At 45.3% G+C, this 25,239-nt stretch overlaps 1 protein-coding gene across 1 annotated transcript in view; it reads right to left on the minus strand.

Moving 5' to 3' along the window:
* shtn3 (shootin 3) overlaps positions 1 to 25,239 on the minus strand; it is a 150,460-nt gene that overhangs the window by 99,875 nt on the left and 25,346 nt on the right. Inside the window, exon 2 of the mRNA XM_038795366.1 lies at positions 21,985 to 22,045. Coding sequence (XP_038651294.1) covers positions 21,985 to 22,045 — 61 coding nt within the window. The remainder of the gene's footprint in view (positions 1 to 21,984; positions 22,046 to 25,239) is intronic.

Below are 25,239 nucleotides of genomic sequence, written 5' to 3' on the forward strand. Positions count from 1 at the left end.
TACATAGACATATCAGAAAAAAGACCACAACAGATACAAAAACACAAGGGAACCGCAGCAACATTTCTTGATGGCAACACGACTGCTCAGCATCTCTCTACTCCTCAGGTTGTCCATGTGTTTACGAATGATCCATCCCTCCACCTCCACATGGTACGAAAGGGGTCCGATCGATCCAACTTGATCCACTACCAAAGTTTCTCTCGTCTAGTGCCTCATTTACCATAATGATCGTGCGGTACTATGTGAATCATGGCCTACTTTCTGATTGTTTTAGCTGGCTTCTACCCCCCCCTCCCCCCCAGCAAGCGTGGAAACACAAGGCTCAGTTTCGTTCTGAGATGAAGTTTCATTAGCAGTTCTGCTGGTGGAACTCCCATTGTTGCATGTAGAGTGGTACGATAGCTAAGAAGGAATCATGGGATTTTGGTCGCCAAGGTACCTCCTGACCATTTCTTTCAGCCAGACTTGAAAGTTTGGTGCTGGGTAGTAAGGTGCAGTTCTAATCTGTTTAATACTGATGAGAGCAGCGATGTTGTGAAACTTAGCATGTGTGACTATGGTTCCATTGTCTGATACCATGACTTCAGGTAATCCGTGAGTTGGCGTAATCTTTCAATGGATGCATGTGATGTAGGTGACTTCACCTCAAAAATGTGCAACAATCACGAGAAAAAATATTGTGCCCAGGAATGGATTAACATAATAGGATTGGATTTATACCCATGGCCAGCCAGGCCAGGCCATTCCCAAGGGTGCAGTACAGCAGGCAACCTTTTGTTGCAGTTGGCACTGTTGACGTCGCTTGACTAGCTTCTCCATCTCCGCATCAATAGCGCCACCACAAATAACTCCTGGCGAGCATCTTCATCTTAGAGATGCCAGAATCCCGAGCAGACTCGATGGGCCAAGTGGCTTAATTCTGCTCCTATGTCTTATGGTGCAATTCAGTTAGGAGCAACTCTCTGTTTGGTACAGGAATGGCTACTCTTGTTCCCCAGAGTATGATGCCGGCAAACAATGGTTTAATTTCCTCAGAAACTAGCTAATTCTTGCAAGGGTAGGCAGCTAAAACATCCATTTTGGCGATGTGTGTTCCAGGTCAGTGCTTGAAAATATAGTCACAGGTGGACAGAATTAATGCCCATCATTGAATTCTTGTTGAGGTGATTGGTGGGATAGCCTTGGCTTCTTTGAAGAGACCTAGAGCGGTTTGTGGTTAGAAAGATAGTGAAGTGGCTGTCATGTAAGTACTGGTGGACTTTCCTGACACCAAAGACTATTGATAATCCTTTCTTCTCGATTTGTGAGTAGCCTTTATCGGCCTCTGAGAGGGTTCTTGACACATACCCTGTCGACCTCTAAGAGCCATTGTCCACCTCACGGGACAAGATCGCATCAACACTACATGGAGAGGCATCGCAGGTCAACATCAGTTCTTTAGATGGGTCCAAGTGTATGAACAGGTTTGAGGAATGCAGCAATTGCTTTACTTTGTCAAAGGTTTCCCACCTTGACAGCCTTCCAAGTCCAGCAATGGTGTTTCTTCAGTAAAATATACAAGGGGTCCAATACCGTCGATAACTTTGGTATATAAAACGTTAATAGTAGTTTGCCATCCCCAAAAACTGTTTGGTTTCAATTGTGTTTGTGGGGACAGATGCTTCCTTAATCACCTTCAGCTTGTCTTCCATGGGGTGTAATCTTGGCGCATCAGATAGGTCCCCTCAATGGCTTGAAAGGTGAACTTCCCTTTCTTAAGGTGAATTCCAGTCTCCTGAAATCTCTTTGACACCTCCTCTACACTTGCTGGATGCTCGGCCTCTGTCGATCCACTTATCAGGACATCATCAAGGTATACCACAACCCAAGGTGGCCCCTGTAGTAGACGGTCCATTGTCCTTTTGGATACTGCAAATGCCGAAAGACACACCAAAACTCAGGCGCGTGTACTGAAACAGGCCTTGTGTGTGTTTATTGTGACATGGTGGTGGCACGGTGTAACAGTAGTTAGTGCTGCTGCCTCACCATGCCCAGGACCAGGGTTCAATTTCAGCCTTGAGTGACTGTCTCTGTGGAGTTTGCACTTTCTCCCCGTGTGTGTGTAGTTTTTCTCTGGGGGCTCTGGTTTCCTCCCAGAGTCTAAAGTTGTGCAGTTTAGGTGGATTGGCCATGCTAAATTTGCCCCTTAGTGTCCAAAGTTAAGTGGGTTGTAGGGGAGTGGGCTTAGGTCGGGTGCTCTTTCACGGGTTGGTGCAGAGTCGATGGGCCAAATGGCCTCCTTCTGCACTGTAGGAATTCTATGGTTCTACATACCCCGGGGAAGCATCATCTAATTCGGCTTGCTGGTACGCCTGACTCATATCCAGCTTTGTGTAAGAATGAACTCCTGCCAACTTTGCAGAAGTTGTTTCAGATCTTCAATTATCGTGTTTGGATCCGTATCCAGCTTGATAGCCTGATTAATTGTCAGCTTATAATCACTACAAATGCAGATGGCCCTGTCCAGTTTCAATATGGGCACTTTTAGAAAGCAAAGAGTCGGGATTGATGGATGTTTCTCTGGTTGGCAATCAGTAGCTAGTGATGTCCCTCAGGGATCCGTGTTGGGCCCACATTTGTTCACAATTTACATGGATGACTTGGAGTTGGGGACCAAGTGCAATGTGTCCAAGTTTGCAGACGATACTAAGATGAGTGGTAAAGCAAAAAGTGCAGAGGATACTGGAAGTCTGAAGAGGGATTTGGATAGGTTAAGTGAATGGGCGAGGGTCTGGCAGATGGAATACAATGTTGACATATGTGAGGTTATCCATTTTGGTAGGAATAACAGCAAAAGGGATTATTATTTAAATGATAAAATATTAAAACATGCTGCTGTGTAGAGAGACCTGGGTGTGCTAGTGCATGAGTCACAGAAGGTTGGTTTACAGGTGCAACAGGTGATTAAGAAGGCAAATGGAATTTTATCCTTCATTGCTAGAGGGATGGAGTTTAAGACTAGGGAGGTTATGCTGCAATTGTATAAGGTGTTAGTGAGGCCACACCTGGAGTATTGTGTTCAGTTTTGGTATCCTTACCTGAGAAAGGACGTACTGGCACTGGAGGGTGTGCAGAGGAGATTCACTAGGTTAATCCCAGAGCTGAAGGGGTTGGATTAGAAGGAGAAGTTCAGTAGACTGGGACTGTACTTGTTGGAATTTAGAAGGATGAGGAGAGATCTTATAGAAACATATAAAATTATGAAGGAAATAGATAGGATAGATGCGGGCAGGTTGTTTCCACTGGCGGGTGACAGCAGAACTAGGGGGCATAGCCTCAAAATAAGGGGAAGTAGATTTAGGACTGAGTTTAGGAGGAACGTCTTCACCCAAAGGGTTGTGAATCTATGGAATTCCTTGCCCAGTGAAGCAGTAGAGGCTCCTTCATTAAATGTTTTTAAGATAAAGATAGATAGTTTTTGAAGAATAAAGGGATTAAGGGTGTTCGGGCGGGAAAGTGGAGCTGGGTCCACAAAAGATCAGCCATGATCTCAATGAATGGCAGATCAGGCTCGAGGGGCCAGGTGGCCTACTCCTGCTCCCAGTTCTTATGTTCTTATGTTCTATAGGTGCTGCCCATTCCAAGAACTGAACTGGTTGGAGAATGACTAGTTTTTCCAACCTGTTTAACTCAGTATCCACTTTCTTTCTTAAAGCGTATGGTACCTGTCATGCCCTAAAGAATCGGGTAGGTGCCTCTGGAGTGTCATGTGAGAGTACCTTTAAGAAATTGGTGTTTAAGAAATGTACCTTTAAGAAATTGGTGTTTATCAGTGATGTCATAGTGTGGGTGGAGCTGGGCTATCTGTCGGCTTTTTACTTTTGTTTTAGGCTGTTTGCTGCAGGGTGTGCTTTAGTTTCGTTTTCAGTGTTGGAGCTGAAGTCAGACAGAGCAGGTGTACTGTTGATCTCTCTGCCATGAAAAGACTATCTCTTCACCATTTGGTGAATTTAAAATTATAAATGTTCTCAATAGTGAATGTAAACCTTTTTTTTTTATAAATTTAGAGTACCCAATTATTTTTTCCAATTAAGGGGCAATTTAGTGTGTCCAATCCACCTACCCAGCACATCTTTGGATTGTGGGGGTGAAACCCACGCAAACACGGGGAGAATGTGCAAACTCCACACAGACAGTGACCCAGGGCCGGGATTCGAACCCGGGTCCTCAGCGCCGTAGGCAGCAATGCTAACCACTGTGCCACCGTGCTGCCCCGTGAATGTAAACCTAATGTGCTTCTGTTAAAAGGTGTGTCTTCTGTCTTGTGGATGTTGTTTGGGAAGTTATTAAGAATTACTTAGTGTTATATTCTTTGGGAGTTGTATTTGAATAAATGGTTGCTAAGATGTTCACTGTATGTTTTAAAAAGGTTAACTTGAGTTCATAGAATAAACATTGTTTTGCTTTAAAAAATACTTTTCCATTTCTGCTGTACCACACCTGTAGAGTGGGCCGTGTGCTCCCCATCCCACAATCTATTAAAAGTTGTGGGTCAGGTGAACTCCATGATACACTTTGGGGTTCTCTAAACCCTGACCCATAACAGGAGCCACAGAAATCTTGACTTGTAGCTTTTTGATTTTGCCTAATTAATCACAGAAAACTCTTCCATATTTTCTTAACAGTTCGAACAGTCCCTCTTCCCGCACTTGAAAAATCTCGGCCCAATTCAACTTGATTTCTTTAAGCCAAGACTTGGTTCCTCACCCATCACTATCACAGGGAGCTGGGTAGACATAGCTCATTGGTACCTTTGTGGTGCCTTTTATTTTTATAGCTTCTCTCGTATGTCTTCAACTTGGCAGAAGTGCTCTTCAAATTCAATTGTTGGACTTCTTCTCTTAGGTACTGATATGAATGCTCGCCTATCACAGTGTCTAATGCCGGTGTATCTACATCCATTTTAAGAGGTTTCCCATTTACCCAGGGTCTATCTTGCCTGCTTTTTGATTAAACAGAGAGTGAATACCAGAATCACTGGTGGTAAGCTTTGCCACATTGTATACTTACATCATCTTAGGTGATCAATTCTCAACGATCTTGACTTAGCTCTGCACTGCTTTATCAAATGTCCTCCTTTGTGGCAATATCTTAGCCTCCTTAAACCGACATGATTCAGGAGTGTGATTTCCTTTAAATTGGTAACATTGCCGTTTAAGCATTACTGACTGATTGCCTATTCTGTACCTTTTTGAATTTTTGATGGCTGAAATTTCTTCCTGCTTCACGGCTTATTCAGCAGTTTTGGCATCACGATTGGCTGCAGGTTCCTATCCGAACTGATGAACGGCGCCATTTTTGTGTGCTCTGCAGCTCCTGTGCACCTTTTTGAGTACTTTCCATGGTCAACACTATCTCCATTGTTCATTAAAAATTTATGTCGACCTCTGCAAGCCATCTACATTGAATAGCATTGTTGTTCACGCCACAGTCTAACCTATCCTGCAACATGTCATTTAGGGTGACTCTAAAATCACAATACTGCTATAATTGATTCAGTTTATCAATGTAAGTCATGATCGATTAACCTGGGACTCTCACCCTTGAACTAAATTGAATCTCCGGAGTATGACTGATTTTTTAAAAATATAAATGTTTTTTATTGGGGTTTTGAACAAAGTATATTTACCGTTATGTACACAGAATAAGATGTATGTATATATATATATAGAGAGAGAGAGAGAAGAGAAGGGCACACACAAACATACCAAAAAAAAAGTAATAATAAAAAATAAATAAAAAATAAAATAAAGTAACTGGTAAGGTATTATGCACCAGCTCAACAGCAGCAATTCTTGGCAAAATTATTTACAACACATAAGTAGGCATCTGTTTGTGTGTGTGGGGCTGGGGGTGGAGATTTGGGAGGTAAATATACATTTGTGTGCCGGAGAAACAATTACAGAGGGCAATACTCAAATGGGTTTAGCGTTGGTATTATCGTATGACTGATGGTTGAGGTTGCATTGGAGCCTTCACTAAATCCACAAGCTCAATAAATGATTTGGAGTCGGGCATACTTGGGCGAAAATACTGCGAATAAGGTTATGGGTCTGAGTTCCACTAACATTTAGAAGAATTGCGTTGCTATTCCCCTCCCCCACTATTTCAATTGCTTAAAGGCGCTTGACCAATCATGTCCAGTCCTCTGTCAGAGTCAAATGAGTCTATTTGCCCTAAGCGAGGTATTCTGGTAAGTATTTGTTACTCAGACTTCAATTAAAACAGGATACTCACAGTAAGTAGGAGTGTCAGGATAATTTATCCTCGTCACTAGATGTAGTTATTTATTACTCAGAATTGTCCAGCAGCTTCATGGCTGTAGCTAGCTCCCAAAATGTCTCCTTTACACACTCAGTCCCGATTAGCGCACAGGCCATGTGACCCTTAATCTACTGTGCTGCCCTTAAAAGGACGAAATGGAACCATAGAATCCCTACAGGCTAAAGGAAGCCATTCAGCCCATCGAGTCTACACCGACCCTTTGTAAGAGCATCCTACCTGGGTCACTCCCCCGCCCTATCCCTGTAGCACCATAACCCCACCTAATTTGTGGACACTAAGAGACAATTTCGAAAGGCCAATTCACCTAACCTGCACTTCTCTGGACTGTGGGAGAAAACCGGAGCAACCGGAGGAAACCCACCAGACACGGGGAGAATGTGCAAACTTCACACAGTCACCCAAAGCCGGAATTGAACCCGGCCCCCGGCACTGTGAGGCAGCAGTGTTAACCACTGTGCCGCCGTGCCACCCGTGTGTGGACAATCACCATACAAGGCCTCAATGTTATCTACAAGATGCACACATTGCCAGACTCCTGTATTAGAACATTGCTTGCTTTGAGAAACCAGCTTTGAATTCTATCAGCAGAGACAGATGCTCAAAACTACAATGTAAACCGACCTTGATCTCCAAGTAGCCTTCAGTTCCAGTACCTATAATAATGACACGAATCAGAGATCATTGTGCAGTCTTCATAACTGAATGTCCTTCAATTTTTAACTATGGTGCCTGGAACAGATATCCATGACTGTGTGACAACTCTGAAATTGCTAATGGCTCTTTACCTACTGTAAGCTAGCACACTCTGTCCCATCTGAGTACATAATTTATGCAAAGGCACACAGAGAACTGGTTCTGTTATACTTCAGCATCTTTGCTGGAACGTAAAACTATCTTAACATTACCCATAGATGATTGTTTAAATAATGCACACTGGCATATTGATAGTGACCTCCTCTGTAACGTTGACTACCCCAGCCGGCACTTTGCCAATCAGCGCGCAACATGTAGACAAGGGCTGGAAGAAATACTGGAAAGGTATTTCTTTGCACGTGTGCAATTAAATCATAATTGTTTTCTTTATAAATGGCTTTGCAATATTGCTATACATAAAACGTAAAGTTGCAGGATAATGTCTGAAATTCCTCTTTCCATTCTTTGATTGGATGTTGCTGGAGCTCAGATAGCCAGGTAATGAAGGAAAGGTTACTGGAGTCTAGACTTGATGCACTTACAGGCTTTTAGTTAGAAAGACACAAACGCACAAAGCATATGATATACCGCCAAACAACCATCACACTTTCAGACTGTTCCATATATACCTCATTTGGAACTCCCATTTATAATTAACTGCCCCATTTGAAAGTGGCACCAAGAACAAACTGTAACGAAAACAAACCAAAAATTGAAAGGATGCTCTGAAATACATGAGCACAGAGGAATCCCTATTTAATACCTGCCATATGAATACAATTAACCCCCAATTGATAAACAATTAACTTAGAGACAACAAATTTAAAATAAATAGAATCATTTCAAACTGAAGTACCTTTTATCGCCCTGCTGTGACACTGTCAAGTTCCACTCTCATACATATGCACAGTCTCCATTCACATTGTTATACTATGAATAGGAAATATTGGCTACACCTAACCAATGAAAACCATGGCCCCCATCAGGTGATATGAACTCTTGGAAACTTCACGTACTCTACTTCAAAGCTGATGGTGCCAATGCTTCAACTCAGCCACTGAATCCTGGGCTCAGTGGTTTTAGTCTAGGTCCTGCCATTTCATAGAATCCATCAGGTCTGCACCGACCCTTTGAAGGACCACCCTACCTAGGCCCAATTCCCCACCCTATTCCGGCAACCCCACCCTAAGCGGCAATTTAGCACATCCAATCCACCTAACCTGCACATTGTTGGACTGTGGGAGGAAACCGGAGTACCCGGAGGAAACCCACGGGGAGAATGTGCAAACTCCACACAGTCGTCTGAGGTCGGAATTGAACCTGGGTCCCTGGTGCTGTGAGACAGCAGTGCTAACCTCTGTGCCACCATGCCACCCTATCTTTGTTTAATTATCCCACACTTTATAATCTTAACAGGACTCCACCAGCATTACACAAAGATATACCGCCGTGTCCAAGTGCACAATTTTAGACAAGATGTGGAATTCTGTTGACAATTTGACTGCAATCTTATCCAGGTGTTTAGTGGCAGTGTTATTGCTGCTGCGGCTAACAATACATTTAATACAGCAGTAAATGCTTCCCGTTTTTAAGCTAGATTCTTTGAGTCAGAATCCTTAAGTACCTTAAGTACCATTTTGGTATCATATTACTCAGACAATGAACATTCATTTTAATTGGCCCGAATGTATGCTCCTCGGACGGCTGCACAGAGTTGGGTCATGTGTCCACTCTGTAAAACTAACCTAGGAGAAAGTGCCCCTGAAGTTGGAATTGTCATTCTGGGATGGCAGGGTTCCCTGGTTTTCAGGCTGGGTGACCCCAGAATGAGTGTGGGGGCTACCAGCCTCAGAGGCAGGCTAGGCAAAAGACCGGCCTTGGCGCACCAGCATTTCATCAAAGAATTTTTAAAAAGCAGTAAAGGAAAAAACAGCCCTCCTGTGCTATCCATCATATTCCCTCATTCCCCTACATATTTCCATGCCGCATTCCTGCTAACCCATGCCACATCATGCCTTTCACCCAATCCCCTGGTCTCTCGCCCCCTTGCCAACCTACGACCTTCTATTCACCCTAATGGCCCCTCAGACCCTCCATGCCAAACATTGCTTTCTACCCACCACCTTGGCCCTTTACAGCCATTATGCCAACTCATACCAACCCATGCCCTCCCACCAGCCACCCTTTTCCCTTATACCTCCCATACCAACTCACTGAGTATCCACTCTGGGCAGATGTCAGGAGCCATGCTGACATTAAATTAAATAAAGTTCTGTGTCTATTGCAGACTTTTATTCATAAAAACACATTTGTTACATTTACATTAATTCAACTACATTATCCCCAAAAAAACAGGAACAGGAATTCATTGTTCATTTGGAAGAGTCTATAACAGCTTGGAGCTATTAATAAAACTATGAAAAGAAGGCACCTCACTGCAAAAATTGAAGGTCATTAAATCAGTCATGTAGCACAAATTCAGTAATGGTAACCCTCAGGCTTATGACAACAGAGTGAAGTAGCAAGCAATTCTTTTTTTAACACTCCACACAGTTTTTTCTAAGATTCTAAAATTTAAAGGGCATGAGTATTAATGTCTTAACAGCTTGACAGTTGCTTTTGGCACTTTTGATAATTTCTCTTCCAGCTCTTTTGACAGGTCCAATGAATTTATGCTTTTTTAATGCTCACTCATGTCCACTTTTAATTATTCCAAATATCACCGTACCTCTTCATATGGCACCTAACCTCCCCAAAGGTGTCCCAGAACCAAATCTAAACAGGTCCCCAAGATCTCTGAAAGAGTACCTCGCCTCTTCAAAGCATTGCGCAAAGTTTAGACGTGCTATCACCAGGTCTAATCTGCACATGCTGTGTGTCACATTCCTGGTTAATGAAAATCAGACAACCCTGGAGGCATATGATGTTTTAAAAAAATAAATTTAGAGTACCCAATTTATTTTTTCCAATTAAGGTGCAATTTAGCGTGGCCAATCCACCTACCCTGCACATCTTTGGGTTGTGGGGGTGAAACTCCACACAGACAGTGACCCAGAGCCAGGGTCGAACCTGGGACCTCGGCGCCATGAGGCCACAGTGCTAAGCACAGCGCCACTGTGCTGCCCAGATGCTGTTTTATATAGGAAGCTGCCTCCGTGAAACGTGTATATGAAAATCCTGACCTGGCCCAATTCCTTACCCCAGGTGGCCGTGTTTGGGCTTGGGGCTTCCTGAGCTCAGCTTCCTCCGGATTTTCATAATGATGAAGAAGTGAGAATCCAGACCTAAACGTCCAATTTTATTCCCACCAACAACCAATATTTTGGGCCACTTTTCTTTCCAAGAAAAGAGCTGTTCCAGATTTTTCTTTCCAGGCTCCAATCTCTTTATATCGCATTCCTTGTGCTCTGGCTATTCCAGAAAGAATGATAAAGAGGACAAAAATGGGACAGAGCGAGACACTGAGATACAGAAAGCGAGCGACCTTATAAGAGGAATGTTCTGAAGAGATATAGGGGTCATAAATAGGCAACATGGACAAGGCCAGGTCAGGAGGTTATGAATTCAGGCGGACACTGTGGCTTCTATGGTAAAAAAGCTTGAACGAAGCAGAGAAGCTTGGCTGAATCTAAGAGATAATAAAGGACAGCTTCATGTTATAGCAAGTGAGTAAGTGCTTCAGCGCTGAGAGTCAACCCCTTCAAATTTTAAGTAGAAACAACATGGAGTGCATCATGTTTTGCTGTCAACTGGGCCTGTATTCACTGGAATCTAGAAGACTCAGAGGGGATTTAATTGAAACGTATAACATTCTGACAAGATTTTTTTTTTAAATTTAGAGTACCCAAATCATTATTCCAATTGAGGGCCAATTTAGTGTGGCCAATCCACCTACCCTGCACACCTTTGGATTGTGGGGGTGAAACCCAGGCAAACACAGGGTAAGCGCCCAAACTCCACACGGGCAGTGACGCAGAGCCGGGATCGAACTTGGAACCTCGGCGCCCTGAGACAGCAGTGCTAACCACTGAGCCACCGTGCTTGCCACATCATGGTTTTTTAATCCTCTCCCAAACTGGCTGCTGAGTGTAATATAAGCCAATCCTATCCATATTCTCTTACACATGACTTCAGTGTTGTGAATGGACACTTGGGGAAAGTTGGCGCATGCAACATGTTCGCTAATAGCATTATTTGCGCCGTCAGGAACTGAAACACTTTGAATGTAAGAATAGAAGTGAAAAGTAGAGAATGAAATATCAGCTGCTGTAACAAAAAATTATAAAAATACAACAGCTACTATTAATACATGTACTATAGCAGAACGGAGATAAAGAGAGGAGACATTTTTGAAGAATACAATGGATGATTTCTCAAGCGATCTACACAAAGACCATTTACACGAGTGAAATGGATGATGAGTTTCGGGTCTATAGTTTGCAGTCATTGAGTATATGATAACTGCAGACTGGACTCAGAGGACTTGAGGGGCACCTAAATGAAATCAACCTGGAACAGTGAGGAAAGCAATGTTTATTGTGACCAGCCTGATCAGAATGATCTGCAACACAGGCGACACCAGTTAAACTCATAAGAACATAAGAACTAGGAGCAAGATTAGGCAATTCAGCCCCTCGAGCCCGCTCCACCATTCAATACGATTATGGCTGATTTCCTCTCAGTCTCAACTCTACTTTCCTGCCCATTCTCCATAACCTTCAATACACCACTAATTAAAAATCTGTCTATCTCCTCCTTACATTTATTCAACGTCCTGGCATCCACAATGCCCCGGCACCACACTCTCTGACAGTGAATTCCACAGATTCTCTACACCTTGCTCTTTTCTCTACACCTTGCTATAACTGTGATATTATATTCTGCAGCCTTTCCTTCCTTCCCTATGTACGGTATGCATTGTTTGTATAGCATGCAAGAAACAATACTTTTCACTGTGTACTAATACATGTGACAATAATAAATCAAATCAAATCAGATTCATGACTCACGTAATTTTTCTTCATCTCTATTTTAAATCTGCTTACCCCTTATCACAAAATTATGACCTCTCATTCTAGATTACCCCATAGAGGGAAGCATTCTCTCTACCACTACTTTGTCAATACCTTTTATCATCTTATATACCTCAATTAGATCTTCTCTCATTCTTCTGAACTCGAGAGAGTATAGGCTTGAACTGCTCAATCTCTCTTCATGAGACAAACCTCTCATCTCTGGAATCAACTCCATATGTGATGTGATACCGTCACCCAATTTTGCATCTGGGTGAACTCAGGTAGTGTACATTCAGACTTTTGAGAGGCCTGCCGTATCATCCTCCTGCAGGTTCTTGGTATGAAATGGGGTTTCTGAAGATCCAGAAGCTGTGCACTGCAGCTGAACCATTTCCGGGCTTTGATCTTACACTTGCACAGTTGCATGGGACCAGGCGAGATTCTGAAATGGGGTGATCTTTTCCTATAATTCAACAGCTCAGTGTACAGATGGTAACGTCTACCCCTGGTCCTCAGTGACTTTGGTGGGAACCTCCTCACCAGATGACACATTATATGAATATGCAAACATACAAATTCGGAGCAGGAGCAAGCCATTCGGCCCCTCGAGCCTACTTCACCATTCATGAAGATTTTCTTGATTTATCACCTTTGGCACTTTCCTTCTTTCCCTGTGAGGCATTGAGCCTTTTGATTGACTGAATTCATGGAATACTGAGTTAGGTTGTCCCTAAAGGGTTAGATGTTTTCACAGTAAAAGACCAGAAAGCCAACAATCAGGTTTCCTCGAGGCCACAAAATAATTAGGACCAGCATGTGTAAAATTTGTAGGTCTTGAATACCTATTATGGGCAACCAAGTTACCGTAAAACTTGTGAAAATTGTTATGATAATATTTCTGATTGGATGTGCAACACTTACCAGAATCCAGGTCATAGAGGTTTACAGCACAGAAAGAGACCATTCTGCCCATCATCTCTGCGGCAGTCATCAAGAACCCACCTATTCTAAGTTTTGTTACCTGCACTGCCCAAAAGTGTGCCTCAGTTTGGCCATTGTGCTTTCTGCCCATGTCGGCTTTGTTTTCTTGGCAGCATTCTGTCTTGTATGACAGTCAATGATTTATTTCTGTTGCATGTTGTATGAAACCTATCAAATCACTGCTCAATTTCTAGCAACCCTCCATATTATCCTGAGCTCCAGAAACTCAATTATCTTTCTTGTACAATGATAGGGCAGATCTTTTGATATTCTCCATTTTCAAATGTAATCCATTTTAATAAGCATAGGCTGTACCTCAAAAGTTCATCGTTGTTAAAATGTAGTCTACTTGAGTAACTTTGCTATAGTTATGGGCTGGAATTCTCCAGCCGTTGGGATTCCCTGTTCTCACCAGCTGTGCACCCCTGCCCGTGGTTGGGGTGGCTTCAATGGGAAATCCCATTGACAAGAGGCGGGAAGAGAAAATCCGACTGCAAGTGAACAGTGCACCGTTGAGGCACACACAACTGGTGGAGCTGAGTATCTAGCACATCAGTTCCTGCTTTAAATTACCGGCTTACTATTAACTTCTGTTCATTCACACAGCTGAAATCATTACCAAAGCAATTGATTCAGGAATATTTCAATGAATTTCCTAATAGACAGCATAACATATCAGGGCAGCACGGTGATGCAGTGGTTAGCACAGCTACCTCATGGCACTGAGGTCCCAGGTACGATCCCAGCTCTGGGTCACTGTCTGTGTGGAGTTTGCACATTGTCCCTGTGTTTGCTTGACATTTCGCCCCCACAATCCAAAAATGTGCAGATTAAGTGGATTGGCCGTGCTAAATTGCCCCTTAATTGTAAAAAATGAATTGGGTACTCTGAATTTATTTTTAAAAATCCAGAATAACATATCAGCAGCGGCTGGTTCCAAAAGAATACATTATCACCAGGTTGGCCGGAATTCACACCGGTGGGATTCTCTGATCCTGCCGTTAGCAGCAACCCCCCCCCCCCCCCCCGCCTTCCCATGGGTTTCTCGGTGGTCTATGGTCTATGACTTCAATGGGAATTCCCATTCCCGAGAGTAGAGTATGCCACTACCAGCGAACAGTGCACCACCTCCCACCGCTGAGAAACACGCAGCCGGAAGGCCTGAGAACCTCCCTCATTTGGGAGATTCTCCCAAAAAATGACTGAGGCGTGATCTTCATAGAATTATAGAATTTACAGTGCAGCAGGAGGCCATTCTGCCCATCGAGTCTGCAGCGGTCCTTGGAAAGAGCACCCTACGCCTCCACCCTATCCCTGTAACCCAGTAATCCCACTTAACCTTTTTTTGGACACTAAGGGCAATTTAGCACGGCCAATCCACATAACCGGTACATCTTTGGACTGTGGGAGGAAACTGGAGCGCCCGGAGGAAACCCAAGCAGACAAGGGGAGAACGTGCAGACTCAGCATAGACAGCGACCCAAGCCGAGAATCAAACCTGGTACCCTGGCACTGTGAAGCAATGTGCTAACCACTGGTGCTACCATGCTGCCCACAAGGGCATCTTCCCAAAAGGGAACAAAGTTCCCTAGTGAACACATTTAGCCGCGTGTTTCCCAGCACTTGCAGTGCTGAGAAACACATGGCTATTCAACGTGACTCGCTTTGAATAAGGAGCCTGAACAGGGCACATATCCCTGTTTTTTTACAATGGGGAGCTCCGCTCGCCAGAACTCCCCGTTGTAGCTAGCGATCGGGACGCCTTTTTAAAATAGCGTCCCGATCTCCAAGGCCCACAAAAAAAATTCCACAACCTCCCGCCAGCCCAAACGGACACCCCAGGCAACCCAAGCCCGAGAACCCGGCAACCCGAGTCCAATCGCGTGCATGCATAAAATGCCAGCTTGACACCTTGTCAGTGCCAACCTGACACCTTGGCAGTCCCCCTGCCAGATGGCAGTGTCAACCTGGGCACCTTGGCAGTGCCAGGCTGCCATCCAGGTGTGACTGCCAGGATACCCAGGTGGCACCAGCAGTGCCAGAGCACCATCCTTCCCAAAGGGGCATGCAGCGGAGGCCTATGATCCCCTTGCAGACCCCCACAAGTGTCGTCACCCACTAGTCCCCATTTGTGGTGACTAGTACCAAACAGCGCTTGCCTAAGGTCCCCGAGGTAAAGGGGATGAATCCCAAAGCCTCAGGTACCTCGGGAATCTGCACATTAGAGTAAGGATCACTGCCTTGCTCTAATATGCAGATTTGCCAAAAATTGATTCCCCTTGCAAGATTTTCACCAACATTCGTGTGAGCCTGTTGTAAATTCTAACGCGACAATATAGTTGTGCTGCAGAGAGACAGAAATGAGCATACACACACCGAGAGACTCATTTCAATGACATCACTCTGGGTTGGTTTAAATGCCCGGGATAGATAGTTCATTACACTGAAGGAAGCAGAGTCATCACTGGGCACGGTCCAACAAGGTGAGAAGGGAAAAATTGACTCCTCTCTAATCGTTCTCCTCGGTTGGTCACAAAGATTTAAGGTTTTCTTTGGCCTTTGCCAAACCAGAATGTATTTAACTATTTATGCTGTGATCAATAGGAGGTATCAAACTGTTTTCTTGTGTTAAAGAGCAAACCTTTTAACCACTAAACCCAAGAAAGATAATAAAAATGTGACGTCAAGCATTCGGTCCTCATGCAGTCATTAGGGCACATGCACTCACTCACGCATGCACAAGCTCAGACACACTCATGTTCACTTGAAAATGAACACACACACACACATTGTGGCTGATTTAGGTTAGCTGGTTTCTTGGATGGGGTCAGATGTACAAGATGTTGCAATTATTACAAGACCTTGGTTCTCTGAAAGGTTTCTGATAGAATTGGCTTCTCAAACCGGGTGACGTACGTATTCCAAAAGGAGGCTTTCTTGACACCACCTCTGTGTCACTTGTAATCTTTCTCTAGTGGCTGGCAAACTTACTTTGAAATGATTCATCCATTGTATTTCCAAGAGGTTTTGAGTGTTTGTCTGTTGCAGCTATTGGGCGGGATTCTCCAATCCATGTAGGGTCAGAGAATCGCCGGGGGGGGGGGGGGGGGGGGGGGTGTGCCCCCATGGTGGCCTGGCCTGCGATCGGGGCCCACCAATCCGCGGGCGGGCCTGTGCCGTGGGGGCACTCTTTCCCTTTGCACTGGCTGCTGTGGACCTCCGTCATGGCCGGTGCAGAGAAGAACCCCCCTGCGCATGCGCTGGGATGATGCCAGCACACGCTGGCGCTCCCGTGCATTCGCCAACTCGCGCCGGCCGGCGGAGGCCCTTCCACGCCGGCTGCCGTGGCGCCAAACACTCCGGCGCCGGCCTAGCCCCTGAAGGTGCGGAGGATTCCACACCTTCGGGGCAGCCTGACGCTGGAGTGGTTCACGCCACTCCTCGGCGCCGAAGTGGCCCGCCCCGCCGGTTCACGGAGAATACTGCCCATTGTTTCAATATCCAGTATTTAGCATTTTTGATGTCTCTTCCTTGGACAGTTATGACTTGTGATGGGTATCTCGATTATAGCACGGCCGCGATTCTCTGGCCGCGTTGCTCACAAGCAAGAGCGCAATGCTGCCAGTGAAACCCAGGAGAGGCCTACAGCGAGGCTCCCGACAGCCTCTGTGCCTCACCAAAGTCCGGCGAGACGTCGTAGTGGGAACTCCATTCAAAATGGGCTTGACCAAACGCCGCTCCCAGATGTAGATCGTAAACCTACTTATGACCTCCTGCCCGGGATCCACCAGACTCCATCAATTCTCCGGCCTCCCCGGGAAGTCCCCAACCGGAGGCCAATCAGTGCTGGTACACACAAATATGGACCAGGCGAAGTGACACCAGAGGGATCTCCAGGGCCATCAGAGATGCCTTGGTAGTCAGGGTAAGAACAGGGTGGCCCACTGGCCCTCCCCCTGGAACGTGGACACCTTGGAACTGCCCAGCTAGCACCTTGGCACTGCCACCCTGGCACTACCAAGCCGGCAGGAGCACAGCCCGAGTGACAGGGTGGCAGTGGAAGGGTGACCGAGTACCATGGTGGCACTGCCAAGGGTCAGGGGCAGAGGGGGCCATGCCCATGAAATGAGGGTGGTGGGGGGGGGTTGAAGGGTGGGGGAGTGCAGGGCAAGTAGGTAGAGGTCTCTGGGAGGCTTGTGGGGGGGGTGGGGTGGGGGTGGTGATGTGTGAGGATTCTAGAGGGGAAAGGGTGCTGTAAGGAGGCTTGGGGGGCCTGAAGAGGGGGACCAACAGGGACCCCATAGGATCGGTGAGGGTTAGGCGACGATTTTGGCATCGTAAAACACCACAGTTCCGATGCCGGCGCCGGCACTTAGCCGCAAAATCGGAGAATCCAGCCCCTGGTAATTCACAGATTAAGGGGCATAGCCTAGTAACAACACCCACATCGCAACTCAATGAGTTAGATGGAGGATAGAGTCTGTGTGCTGGCATGTAGTTATGAGAGGGAGGAGATTGCCACGAAAGAGAGGAAAGAATGTGACTTAAATATACAGTAAGGAAAATATCTGGGGGGGATACTCCGCCGTCCGCCGCGATAGTGGAGTACCTGATGCGGCGGAGAGTTCACAGTGTGCAGTGCCATGCACAGCTGCATGGCTGCCTTGCGGCTGTGGCAATGGTGCTCCATGCCCGTCCACCCTGGCCGCCCCCACCCCCGCAACTCCCGTGGCCTTGGCAGAAGACCCCCAAACAGCGGCATATCTGTCATTACACTATGGCAATGTTGGGCACTTTCTGTACGCCACTCTCTCCCTCAGCAGCCACGGCGCCTGTTTCCTGATTTCTGAAACCACAAGTAAACCTCGCTGATGGTAATTCCTCCGAGCGGAGATGGAGCATCGCGGAGGCCCCGGAGAATACAGGGCCAGGCCCGCTAATGATATTCCATTACTGTTTACTGTATGTGCAGAGTCGAACGCACTTACACCTCGTCGAGGCACCAGAGCATGACATTCTGGCGGGCACCCAGCACCGGCTACGATTTTGGCCTCACAACCGATTCTCCGTCCAATCGCCTTTCCCGATTTCGGCGTCGGCTGATGGAGTATCCCGCCCAAAGTCCTCCAAACGCTGAATCTAGCCCCTTATCTCGAGTGTGTGGATTTTTAAAAAAATGAATGAAAAGCTGCAAAAGTCTGTGGGTAACACAAGATACTCCTGTCAGAGCATCCAGTGCTGAATTATTGACATTCAGAGCTGAATTATTCACTGAAATAATGAAACACTCCCTTCTCTAATACAGTTACTCTGTTATGACAAAAGCTGTGCAAATAATTTATTTATAAACTGGGAGACTGAATCTGATGTAATTTAACCTGAGTTTGATAACCCAAATTTGCTAATGCAATTAGATGCTGAGAATATCTGTTTCAGTGTTTATTTGTCCTGGTTTTGTCGGATTATAATTTCTGATTCATGTGGAATCTTTCATCACTGTCTTCTACAAGGATAAACTGACCTCCAGTCTCTTTTCATTGCGCCATAATACACTTATGTCTGTTCCATGCTTCACTGCATTAATGCAATTGCACAGTGCGCAAACAATGTAACTTATTCATCCCACTCCATTAGTAGCAGCGGATGCCGTTAACGACATGCCACCAAGGGGCCTGGACAGCATTAATGCAGCTCCTGAGATACCATTTTGGTGCCGACACTTCATTAAAATCTGTACCGAGCATTGTCGTAGTAATATGCCAATTGTCCACTCGGGCAACATGCACAAGGTAATAACGGGGGGTAGAATTTCTCAAGAGAGCTTCACCCGATTTCCTGCCATAACCCCAACAGATGCCCTTGAGAAATATAGTAAAACACCTAAATACAACCGTTTTGCAGAAATTATGGTGAGACATTGGGGAAATTTCTCAGACTCACATTATATAGACATTTATAATGGACTCGACACAAAGGGACAGTCTATACGTCAAAAAGTTGTAAATAAATCTGACTGACATCTATTCCATTTTCTTCCTACTCTCCATCTTTATTGATAATATGTGAAATCAATCTTTCAGCCAGCTTGCCAATGGAATAAAGTTCTTCCTGCTCCCTCCCATTGTGTGAAATTCCCATGGACAAAATTCCCATTGCTTGAAAGGGGAGTAGGCTAAATCACTTCTCAATATTCAGAAATGCTACTCGAGAGCAGAGGGCGGTTTTGACCCATTGACCTCTGGGTTATGGGCCCAGCACACTTCCGCTGCGCCACTCTGCTTTATCACTTCTCAATAATGCCCATTGTTTGGAACCCCAATGAGCCTATCCCTTTCCGTAGATTAGAATTCCAATGGAGCAAACCTGTTTACATTTTCCGCCCTTCATGAGCAGGCACGACTTTAGTGCAGTCGTTTTTTATACCAGCACAACTGAAAGGTAGCCAATTCCAGATAAGCACTGAATGTATACCCAAGACACCTGAACATTATTACGGATGATACACATTTTTGTTCTATCGTTATGATACTGCACATACCGACAATTTATTCACATTTGAAAAGTGACAATGCAGTAACAAAGAGGAATGTTAAGGGAAAGGCGAGTGCATGAGAGACTAGGCTTAGATTAAACAGTTCATGCGAAGAAGGCATAAGTGATCTTTTCTGTGCTGGAATATTCTATGATACAATTGAGAATGATTTTCTGCAAGGGTTTTCCTCATTGTCTGCTTCAAATCTAAAGTCATATTTTCAAGTTTGCTGATGACACAAAACTAGATGGGGATGTGAGTGGTGAGGAGGATGTTAAGAGACTTCAAGGTGATTTAGCAAGTTGATTAAATGAAAATCCATGGCAGATGCAGTATAACATGGATAAATTTGAAGTTATTCGCTTCAGACAGAGAAACAGAAATGGCAGAGTATTATGTAACAGGTAACAGATTGGGAAATGTTGACGTACAAAAGGACCTGGGTGTCCTTGTATACCAGACGCTGAAAGCAAGCATGCAGATGCATCAAACAGTTAGAATGGCAAATGGTATGTTGGCCTTCATTGCAAGTGATGTGGAGACGCTGCCGTTGGATTGAGGTGAGCACAGGAAAAAGTCTTACACCAGGTTAAAGTCCAACAGGTTTGTTTCGAATCACTAGCTTTCGGAGCATTGCTCCTTCCTCAGGTGAAGGAAGAGTCCAACGCCGGCATCTCTACATCATAGCAATGTGATAAGGTGAGGAGCAGTGCTCCGAAAGCTAGTGATTCGAAACAAACCTGTTGGACTTTAACCTTGTGTTGTAAGACTTTATTGCAAGTGGACTTGAATGCAGGACCAAGGTTGTCTCACTGCAGCTGGTGAGACCACACCTGAAGAATTGTGTCCAGTTTTGGCCTCCTAACCTAAAAAAGGATATATTTGCCATAGAAGGAGTGCAGCGAAGGTTCACCTGACTGATTGCTGGGATGGCAGGATTGTCGTATGAGGAGAGATGCTGTCAACTGGGCCTGTATTCACTGGAATCTAGAAGACTCAGAGGGGATTTAATTGAAACGTATAACATTCTGACAAGATTTTTTTTTAAATTTAGAGTACCCAATTCATTTTTCCAATTAAGGGGCAATTTAGCGTGGCCAATCCACCTACCCTGCACATCTTTGAGTTGTGGGGGCGAAACCCACGCAAACATGGGGAGAATGTGCAAACTCCACACGGACAGTGACCCAGGGCCGGGATTCGAACCCAGGTCCTCAGCGCCGTAGGCAGCAATGCTAACCACTGTGCCACCGTGCTGCCCACATTCTGACAGGATTGGACAGACTAGATGCGGAGATGTCTCTAGGTCAGGGGGGGGTCACAGTCTCAGGATATGGGGTAGGTCATTTAGGACTGAGATGAGGAGAAACTTGTTCACTCGGAGCGAGGGGAACCTGTGGAATTCTCTGCCACAGAAGGCTGTGAAGGCCAAATCACTGAATATAGTTAAGAAGAAGTTGATAGAATTTTCGATTCTAAAAGTGTAACTGGATACGGGGAAAGTGTGGAAGTCTGGCGTTGAGATAGATGATCAGCCTTGATCATACTGAATGGTGGTGCAGGCTCACAAGGCTGAATGGGTGACTCCTGCTCCTTTTTCCTTTGTTTCAATGGTTTTAGCAGAAAATATATAGCAGCATTTTATTGGGAAAACTCCGACAGGAACTCAACTCCAATCTTTGTTCAGTTTTGAAATGTAGACAGTAACTGGTGGGCTGATTGTGATTGTGTATTGAGATGTCCTTGATGATTGGCAACACAGCAAAGGAATTAAACCAATATTTCCTTCAAAAGCAAACAATAGTCAGTCGTGAGGGAGCATTAATATTTGGTGATAAATTGTAAGGTACATAAATGCATCTTTGTTTTGAACCTTCAGCATTGTAATATTAAGAACTGAGCCATTTTGGAATATTTTACATTCTCACATCAGAAATGATCACTATCGTTCATTGCCAGGAGAGATGAGAAGTAATTTTAAGCTCTCAAGATATTGACAATGATACACTGTCATTGCCAATACTGAACAAATGAATGCTGGCGTTGTACTAAAGACTTCAACATTGTTGGTGTTTATGGGGTTGGGTGTCTCTTTATATGCAAACCCCTGAGAACATGGTTGAACAGTTGGTGATGACTAAACAGAGCCTTTACCTATGAGTAGAATATCATTCCACCGACACAACCCCAATCAATATTCTTTCTTCTTTGCATCACTGTGCGTGGATTGTAAATGAACAGCTTATCGCAAAGTAATGTGCAACACTGTCATCGGTAGCTGACAAATGAAGTTTCCCTCACAGAATTGATTACCTCGCTGTACCGAGCTCTGGATTTTTTTTTAAAACCAAAGCAGACTGCCTGCTCAAATGTAATGTTTTCATCCACGGCAATTAAATTAAGGGATGATGGATACGGGAAAAGGAATAGACCTACCTCGCTTGATCTGTTTCAGCTGCCGCTCAGCCTCATCTCGTTCACGAGTCAGTCGCTTGCACTAAGGAAGAAAAAAGATAAATAGGGTAGTGCTTCAGTGGCCAGGTCGTGCACTGACTAATTAAATTAATACAAAGCACTGTCTTGCTTTTGACAGCCCTGGTTTTACTTGAGCAGCTGGGCCACAACATATCTTCGAAGACCATGCTGATCAAATATAGACAGGATGAGGATAGTTGAAGCTCACAGAGTTTATTATCTTTATTACATGAAGGATGACAATCCTGATCGATTTATCAGGGTTCTTACTGAGACATGGTCACTCGCTTCTGCAATACAATTGCTCTTCACTTTTTGTTTGCATGTTGCATGCTTGACTTGACTTGTGTGCGCGTGTGCCTATGTGTTGGACTAAATGCGTCATGTGCTGAATATGTATGTTCTGGTAAAATAAGTAAAGTCACCATAGTCTGTTATGACCCCCTACAGGAATAGAGCTGTATAACATCCGCTTCCCCTCCTACACACCTGAGAATGGGCTATTCAGGTGGCTAGGGGACGGAGCTAAATCGAGGAGCTCCCCACAGAATATAAACCCCGACCTGGAAGCAGTTCGGGAAAGGAGACCCTGTGGGGAATGGAGTGTGGAGCAGAGCAATTATTGTGACTAATGTGGAATAAAGTGAGTTGTACCCCGTCAGCCTGGCCTCTCGTGGAGTCTTTGCCTCCATCTACAACATAGTCCCAGATGCCTATCGGCTGCTTTCCCCTTTGAGGGAGAGAACTGAATGGTGGTCATTTAACCTGAGGATCACCACACCTCAGGCGAGGGGGAAGTTTGAGAAGACAGAGCCTGCATGAGTCACCTCAGCAGGTGGGGAAATTGAACCCATGCTGTTGGCCTCGCTCTGCGTCACATACCAGTTGTCCAGCCAACAGAGCTAAACCGGCCTATGTTCTCTATGTACATGCTGGCTAAGGTTTTCTGCTTGTGTGCTCACCAGTTTATCCCCCTGGCCACGATGTTATTGAGTGTGCAATCTGTGGTATTTCACCACCAGGAGTTTTGGATTAACAAAAATGTTTAGGCCAGTATTTTCCATCCGTTGGACGTGCGCAATCAACGGGCTGGAAGCAGCCACAAAACGCACATCCGGCCATGGCTGTCCACCAGAGCATGTACACTGGGAAAGGCCCAGTGCTTCTGAGGAGGGTGGAAAGAAGGCAGATACCATGAAATGGGCTGGCGTTTCTAATTGGCTCCTTCAGGGTCACAGCCATTGCGGAACTGTTTCTGTCAGCCGCTATTCTGTAACGGATAGATTACAATGGAAAAACTATGCAAAGCGATCTAACCAGCATGTTCAAACACAAAAATCAGTCACCAGCCACCTTTTAAAATTTTAATTCAGTCCTGACTGTTCATCCCGCCGTGGATCGAGGTCGCAGCTAAAACGTAAAGGCTGCCTGGCCCATCGCTGCCCGCCAACCGTAAAGCAGACGGGCCGCACAAAATTGCGTTCAATTGGCCCCTTAATGGGCTGAGCCGCCTTCTTGATTGTTGGCGGGTGCGTTTCTCATACGCACCTGCCAACAGAAATATCGCACAATGATGTCCAGAGGCATTGCCGATATATCCTCATGCATTTTCACATTTTCGGGTGGGATGTGCTCCCGCCTGAGCAACAGACAATTCTGGCCTTTGTATAACTTGTCAGACATGGGGCGCAATTTAACGGTGGGGGGTGGGGGGGGGGGGGGGGGGGGGGGGAATCAGAGTCCACTATTGGGAGCGTTTAACGGGATGTTTTCTCAGCGGCTGCAGTGCGAGAAACACCCCGCTTTTCAACAGCACATTTTTTTGGCCAGATCATGGCGTCTCACAAGGTTCAGTTCACCATGTTGGGCGCAACGAGGCCGATAAATCCCGCCCAAAACCTTTCAGCTGGGATCTGGTGGTTTAAATCCTTGGGATGGTTCAAAGCACTTATCCTCAAATAAGTGCACTGCCTCAGTATACTCAGGATGGTGGCTTTAACCTCACGGCTAGCTCAGCTATCCATCAGAGATAGCTGAGGGTTATACCCCGTTTAACGCTTGCCATAGAGTTAATCCATCCAGTTTACATGGGACATTTTGCAATGAGATGGCACTCACCAGTTTATATAAGTAATGAAGAAAAAATTGAAAGTAAAATTTGTCTTGGACTACTGAAAATAAAAGAGTGGAAGCTTTCCGAGATCCATTGTCATCCGTATTATTTGATCATAATTAACTGGGCCAGAAATTGAATCATGCTGCACCCATGCTAAAGGTGTGTGCACACTCATTTTGTTATGGAAGTGCACTGTCTCCTTTGTAAGCATCCAGGATGTACACTTGAAACAAGTGTTATACCCTTGCAGATGCAGATAGGGTTTAATGACGACGCGAACGGTTTGCGCAGCCATCGGTTTTATCAGGTACTGGGCAAGCTAACCATCAGCCTTGAAGGGAGTGGTGGAGCGGTGGCACAATGGTTAGCACTGCTCCCTCCAGGGACCTGGTTCGATTCCGTGCTCGGATGACTGTCTGTGTCGAGTTTGCACGTTCCCCAGTGTCTGGGTTTCCTCCGGATGCTCCTGTTTCCTCCCACAGTCCAAAGATGTGCAGGCTAGGTGGATGGCCGTGCTAAATTGCCCCTTAGTGTCTAAAGATGTGCAGGCTAGGTGGATGGCCGTGCTAAATTGCCCCTTAGTGTCTAAAGATGTGCAGGCTAGGTGGATGGCCATGCTAAATTGCCCCTTAGTGTCCAAAGAATAGGTGGGGTCACAGGGACAGGGCAGGGAAATGGGCACCTCTTGTGGGGGTTGGTGCAGATTCAATGGGCCAAATGGCCTCCTTCTGCACGGGGGGATTCTATGAGTGCTGTAAGTTGCCATTGATGGGTTAAGTTTCAATCATTTTACTTACCTTATTGGGGATGGAGCAGCAACTGTTAGCACCCAATCTCCCAATTGCTGCTAATTTCCGTTCACTTTCTAGAAGTCATGAACTGTAACGTTTCTGATAGATTAGCAAGTTTATTCAGTGAGTGCCAAAATCATACAATCCTGGAAAGTCTCAGGAATACTGCTTTGGTGGAATGATCTCAGCCAGGGCATTGTAAGGCTACTAAAACGTTTCAGCTTCAGTGGTGCCATACTCTCCATCGGAGTCAGATGGCTGTGCATTGATGACCCAATCCAATGATGAATCTAGGCTGACACTTCAATG

Source organism: Scyliorhinus canicula, chromosome 4 (assembly GCF_902713615.1).
Source record: "Scyliorhinus canicula chromosome 4, sScyCan1.1, whole genome shotgun sequence".
NCBI lineage: Eukaryota > Metazoa > Chordata > Chondrichthyes > Carcharhiniformes > Scyliorhinidae > Scyliorhinus > Scyliorhinus canicula.